The sequence below is a fragment of the Bidens hawaiensis genome, unplaced genomic scaffold (genome assembly GCF_021521415.1).
Source record: "Bidens hawaiensis isolate Kalapana, Puna unplaced genomic scaffold, B.hawaiensis_p1.1 tig00006862_1, whole genome shotgun sequence".
Classification (NCBI taxonomy): domain Eukaryota; kingdom Viridiplantae; phylum Streptophyta; class Magnoliopsida; order Asterales; family Asteraceae; genus Bidens; species Bidens hawaiensis.
In genome coordinates this window covers 1,188,806-1,196,075 of record NW_027491468.1, presented here as the reverse complement: position 1 = coordinate 1,196,075, position 7,270 = coordinate 1,188,806, and the positions used below count along the sequence as shown (strand labels likewise).

At 31.5% G+C, this 7,270-nt stretch overlaps 1 protein-coding gene across 1 annotated transcript; it reads left to right on the top strand.

Annotated features, from left to right (window-relative positions):
- Positions 1-3,738: 3,738 nt before the first annotated feature.
- On the top strand, positions 3,739-7,003 carry LOC143633701 (indole-3-acetate O-methyltransferase 1-like). Its single transcript, XM_077101952.1, has 4 exons — positions 3,739-3,855; positions 4,556-4,978; positions 5,702-5,977; positions 6,576-7,003. Exons 1-4 carry the CDS (start codon positions 3,739-3,741, stop codon positions 6,927-6,929), a joined length of 1,170 nt encoding a protein of 389 aa, XP_076958067.1. The 3' UTR covers positions 6,930-7,003.
- Positions 7,004-7,270: the final 267 nt, after the last annotated feature.

Genomic DNA, 7,270 nt, shown 5'->3' with positions numbered 1-7,270 from the left:
ATAAAAGGATATGTAGAGACATACTATACGGTTTGAATGCAACGAGTTATTCCAAAATTCCGCAAGATAAGGTATCTTGCAAAATAAATCAAAGTACGTAAGCAAAATGTGACAAAAAATTATGCTTAAGTTAAGTTCTTAAACTAACCAAAAATATTATACAAAATACATGCCAAAATATATAGAGAGATATTCTTGACTAACAGACGGGTCTTCTCTGGTGCCTGACACCCTTAATCTGTGGCTGGTGAGTGTCCTCTAGTAGATGGCCGGCTAGATTTTTGAGACTATGTACGTATTGCCTTAAGTCCTTAACAAAGTTTTTCTAACATACAATAAACATGAAAAATGTAAGGGAACAAATCCACAAAGTTTTAACCTACATGAAAAATGTAATTTCGTTTTGTATATAATTAATTAGTAGAAGTGCACAAACCGGTTAGAAGCATTGGAAAGTGGAAACTATAAACTGGTGTAAGCGCTAGGGTTGGTTCCAACCCTGTTTTTCTAGTTTGAATTTAAAAGAGTGGAGACTATGTTATGAAAGTTTGACTTTTTGCATTGCTTGTGCATAATTAATAAATAAATATTACATGTTTAATACATGGTTAATAGTGTGTATTTTTGTCGTTTATGTTTCCAAATGTTATAACTCCACTTTGAAATTTAAATGGAATGGAATATGAATATGAATGAGCCTTAAATAAATTAATAAAATTTAAGGCAATTTATTTAGCCTTAAATGAATTATATTGAGTCTTGAATGCCTAAAAAATAACTCGGTGCTAAATGTTAATAGTAATACACTTGTAAACCGGTTTTTCGAATCGGTTCCAAACAGTCGGGTCAAACCGGTTAGAGCTAAAAAGAACTCCACCGGGCCTAACCCGGTGGGTTACAGCTGCTTAAAACCAGTTTTTGTAATATCGAGTTCAAAACAGTTCGGTTACGGTTTAGTTTTTGGGTTGGTTCGGTTAACATGTTTGCATCAATTGTAACTGATAATTTTAGAGTGTTGCTAAGCATACTCTCTCCCCTTCATTTTTACTAAATATACTTCATCCCTCAAGTTTTACTTTAATACAATTTAAACATTTATGTTTATTTGTTGTCATCTTTTATTATCATTATTAATTAGAAAAAAAAATTATTATTTAAAGAGTTTTTCTTTTCCTTTAATTTTTTTGTATACTTTTTTGTTTTTAAAATAACACAAAAAATTGTTTATGTAAAATACGTTTTTTAAAATTAAAAAGAATAAAAACATTTTTTTTTCTACAAATGTTTTAATACATGTGTTTGTTCTTTTTAAATAATTTCTAAAGATAGCTTACTTTAAAAAAGAAACATATTTTTTCATCAATAAAACAGATTAAACAATATACGGCTTGATCAAAAAGTTGGTTCTTTTCTCACGTGACATTAATTTCATGCTTTCGAACGTATTAAAAATTATTTAAATGATCTTTTTGTCGAGTACGAGGCATATGATAAGATAAATATATACAAAACGTTTTGTCATTTTTATAAATGCGTTATATCATTATTCTTTAAATACATTTTATAATGATAATAAATATTATTATTATAAAGAACAATAAACACAAAGAAAAAAAATAAAAAAAAACAATAAAAAATAAACTTTATAGTATTTGATTTGATATTTTAAAAGAAGACTTGAAATGATTAAAAATATTAGAAAATAATAATATGTTAAATAAATTTGTTGAATGAAATAATAGTATAATAGAGAGGGTATGGCAAGTAAGGGTCAAGTTATTCTATAAAAGGTAACAAAAATGAGAAGTGTGAGAAGCCATAAATAATTGACATGTGTCAAGTGGGGACCAAAAGAAAAAGGGTATAGAGGTAATTATACACATTTTCTCTCTCCACATGCAAGACACATGTAAATATCCCTATCATTTTAGAACGTTTATAACTTTTTCGTATGATATTTTTTTTTTAAAAAGTTCATCATAATAACAAACGTTTTTTTATCTTTAATATGAGTATGATTTTTGTTATATAAAATTTAAACAAAATTACGACATTGTGTCTTTTTTCGTCATTGTGTCTTTTCGCAAACCATTGTGTCTTTTCGTTTATCATTGTGTCTTTTTTCGCACACCATTGTATCTTTTCGCACACCATTGTGTCTTTTCGCTTATCATTGTGTCTTTTTTCATCATTGTGTTTTTTCGCACACCATTGTGTCTTTTCGCTTATAATTGTGACTTTTTTCGTCATTGTGTCTTTTCGCACATCATTGTGTCTTTTCGTTTATCATTGTGTCTTTTTTCATCATTGTGTTTTTTCGCACACCATTGTGTCTTTTCGCACACCATTGTGTCTTTTCGTTTATCATTGTGTCTTTTTTCGTCATTGTGATTTTTCGCACACCATTGTGTCTTTTCACTTATCATTGTGTCTTTTTCGTCATTGTGTCTTTTCACACACCATTATGTCTTTTCGTTTATCATTGTGTGTTTTTTTGCCATTATGTCTTTTCGCAAACCATTGTGTCTTTCCGCACACCATTGTGTCTTTTCGCTTATCATTGTGTCTTTTATCGCCATTGTGTCTTTTCGAAAACCATTATGTCTTTCCGCACATCATTGTGTCTTTTCGTTTATCATTGTGTCTTTTTTCGTTATTGTGTTTTTTCGCACACCATTGTGTCTTTTCGCTTATCATTGTGTCTTTTTTCGTCATTGTGTCTTTTCGCACACCGTTGTGTCTTTTCGCACACCATTGTGTCTTTTCGCTTATCATTGTGTCTTTTTTCGCCATTGTGTCTTTTTTCGTCATTGTGTCTTTTCGCACACCATTGTGTCTTTAACTTGAAACGTAAAACACAATGGTGAATACGTATAACCTAATGACCTAAAACGTGAAAAACAATTATGAATACGTATAACACAATGACCTAAAACGTAAGACACAATGGTGACTACGTATAACAAAATGACCTAAAACGTAAGACACAATAGTGAATATAATGACTTGAAACGTAAAACACAATGGAAACAACATATTACACAATGACACAATGAACAACAAAAAAACACAATTAAAAAACCCATTAATTTTTTTTATTTTTATATAACAATATAATACTCATATTAAAGATAAAAAAACGCTTATTATTATGTGAATTTTTTTTTTTAAATAATGTCGTAATAAAAAGTTATGGACATTTTAAAATGATGGGGGAATTGGCATGTGCCTTACATGTGGAGAGAGAAAGTCAACAAAGGTGTGTTATTACCTTCATGCCCTTTCCTTCAATTTTTATTTATTAAATTAATCTCAGTCATTAAATACAAAATCAATGAACTGAATTCATTCTCACCCTTCTCATTTTTGTTGTCCTTTGTATTTTAACTTTACCCCGACAAGCAAACAAAGGATGCATTTAACCTAACCCTAGATTTAAGGTACTTTCAATCTTGAAAAGCTTAAGTTAAAATTAACAAATTCCTAAATATAGATATACAAACTCATCTTGATTATATTTCCATTTTTTAAAATAGACGGTTAGTACGTATTGTGGTGGTTGTGTTGACCACTTCACATGACTTTTACCAAATCAACTTTAGGGGTAAGAAAAATAAAATTCCTTAAACAATTATATAAAGTAAATTCCAAAACTACCCTTGTCTTAGTTGTATATATATCAGCTGCTTGCAGTTAATTTGATAACATACAATATTATTAAAGGTAAAGAGAACAACAATGGCCCCTCCATCAGGAGACAGCAATGTGGTGGTTTCATCAAAAAACCTTGAGAGGCTTCTTAGCATGAAAGGTGGCAAAGATGAAGCTAGTTATGCCAACAACTCTCAAGCCCAGGTACATTCTTTTTTCTTTTTTTTTTAATCAAACTAGCTTAATTAGTCTTATTAAATTTCTAGATGTTTCACAACTAGAGAACTGGGTATTTATGACTGTAATTTCGGTTGCAAACCGGTCGTAAATAACCTTCTACGGCATAAAATGCACCAGGGAAAACCTTCTTTTGTAATACCATGTTACAACCGTTTTGAAATCGAATTCTTTGAATTTTATATTCAAAGATAAAAATAAAGACAAAGAAAAATAATAATTCATATATATAAAATGTGTAACGTGAAAATGGCAATTTACCATAATATGATAATATCAACTACTCAATAAATTTGTGGTGAGTCTATGGTCTGGTTTTAAGGAAAGATCCATCTTACTAGGCTAGATTTATGGATTTGTTTGTTGGATCCCTTTTTGTCTTTATTTTGTTTTCTTATTTCTTTGGGATATAACTAAGTGTTGCTAACATATATTATTCATAATGCAACTTTATCTTTTAACTCTTTATTATGAATACAAAAATTATGATGTTTTATTACCGCATATCTTATCTTATACAGTAATATTTTTTTTGTATATTTTTCATACTTCCAAGGTTTTATAAAAAGTTGGTGGTGTGAAAAAGATAATAATAATAATAATAATACAAGAAGCATACATTAAAAACAATATTGATGTTTTAACGTGTCATCATGCATGCATGCAGGCAAAGCATGCTCGTTCAATGTTGCATCTTCTAAAGGAAACACTAGACGGTTTGGAGTTAAACATGCCTGAGACACCATTTGTGGTTGCGGATCTTGGTTGTTCTAGCGGAAACAACACCATTTTTATCGTCAATGTCATCATAGAACACATTACTAAGCGTTACGAGGCTTCGGGTTACTCCGATATACCCGAGTTCTCGGCTTTCTTTGCCGATCTCCCTTCGAACGACTTTAACACTCTCTTCCAGCTCCTACCGCCGCTAGCAAACCATGGTATTGGTAGCATGGAAGAATGTCTGGCATCCACCGGACACCGCTCGTTCTTTGCGGCCGGTGTCCCGGGTTCGTTCTACCGCAGGTTGTTTCCGGCAAGATCGGTTGATGTGTTCTACTCAGCCTTTTCCTTGCATTGGCTCTCTCAGGTACTTATTTATAGGTGGATATATTTATATATATTTATGTTACTTTCATTGTATTTGATGAATAATAGGAAATCATATCTTTATCTTTTTTGTATCAAGAGATTAAAACGAAAACGAAAATATAATTAAAGCTATCCTATTCCTACTTTGTTGCAAAATTATGGTATTTTTGAGTCAAAAACGGGGTGGCAAATTAATGTATAGCCGTATAGGAGTTCGCGAAGAAATATTGTGTTGAAAATTAATTAGCCCTAGTTTTTAGTGGTGGGCTATTGCTAACAAAAGTATGAAAATACTTTGAAAAACATGTTAGATTTGTATCTAAAAATTGATTATGCTTTTAAGATTTTGATTTTTCGCATCTATTCTATTAAATATTAATAATGATTTATTTTGTTTTGTAAATATAGTAAATAATATTAATATGATTAAAATATAAGTCATATCTTTTATTAGTTTGTTACACAACTTATATTCTATAAATATATGATCTCTCATTTAATAAATATTAGAAAGAACATTTACTTTAACTTGAATTATTCACAAGTTTCTAACATGGTGATGATGATAAAATGGTAAATAACTAATCTAATATACTAGACAAAAAGAGAGAATATAATGATTAACAAACATATAACAAATGATAAATATTATTATTTATTAAAGTATTAAACTATAACGTACGCTTATTAACCATGGTTTATTAAATAACTTTGCATGCAGGTGCCGGACATTGTCATGGACAAATCATCGATGGCGTACAACAAGGGAAAGATATTCATCCACGGTGCCAACAAAATCACAGCAAATGCGTACAAAAAACAGTTTCAGACAGATCTTGCAGGGTTTCTGAAAATGAGATCAAAAGAGGTGAAGAAAGGTGGTTCGATGTTCATTGCTCTATTGGGTCGAACATCCGAGGACCCCACAGACCAAGGTGGGGCCGGGTTGCTCTTTGGGACACACTTTCAGGATGCTTGGGATGATCTTGTCCAAGAGGTAATAATATCGTATCATTTTATGCTACCGTACTCTTATTATTAATTCTGGTCCACTTAACCAAAAAAGTGTTTTGGCTTTAGTTGATGTTGATAATACGTGATTGGCATTTCCTTTTCATTTCATTGTTCATAAAGAAAAAGGCATGTCGGCATGACACATGACTAATATAATGTTGTTGAGACATTAATTATTGAATATTGTATCATAATGTCTCTCAAGTGTAGAGCAAACTTCTAAGTGGATAAGATGGTTCCTCTTAATTAGCATAATCTTATTTAACATAACCTCGTTAAAAAGGTGATCATATGCGTCATATAAACTTTGATTTACCAAATCTAGTTAGTTAGCAGGGTCAAATGACTTTTAGCCTAGCGGTATTAACATGTTTGAAAATATGTTGCACCCCCTTGAGTGTTATAGCCACACTATGGACTAAGTTTTAGATTTTGGAGTAGTTTACAGGGTGTGTGTTAGCGTGTCTAAGACAACATATGTTAGCATGGTATGCAAAATTTCTTGTTTCTCATAGCAGGTTCTCATGGTTAAAGAAACGGACAAAGGTGACATAATGGTGTTTATATATTGTATTATGCAGGGATTAATAACAAGCGAGAAAAGAGATGATTTCAACATTCCGGTATATGCACCGAGCTTGCTAGACTTTAAGGAAATGGTGGAAGCAAATGGGTCATTTAGCATAAAGAAATTGGAGGTGTTCCAAGGTGGTAGCCCGTTGGTGGTGAGCCGACCCGATGATGCAGCCGAGGTGGGTAGGGCTCTAGCCAATAGCTGTAGAAGTGTGAGTGGAGTGCTAGTGGATGCTCATATAGGAGATAAGCTCGGGAATGAGTTGTTCTTGCGGGTTGCTAATCGTGCTACTTACAAAGCGGAGGAGATGCTCGAAAAGCTTCAGTTCTTTCATATCGTAGCCTCACTTTCTCTTAAATAAATACATACGGATTGTGGGTGGTTTTCTTGTTTATTATGGCCGGTTTAGGTTTGATCCACTTAATTATCCTGTGTAGCATATAGAACAAACTGACTGTCAGTGGCTATTTCAAGATATGTTATCATTAAGTTAAATATTCATAAAAGGTTTTTGAGCAACGAAGGTTAGTGCTGATTCAAGAACAACACAGTTAGAGTCGTTTCCGATAATTGTTAAAAAATTTTGTTGGGTTTAAACAATTTAATTTTTAAATGAGTTTACTTTGTTATGATTTAGGTTATGTAAAAAAAATTATAAAAATAGAGTGTGTAAAAACTTTTTGTATAATAATAGGGTTAACA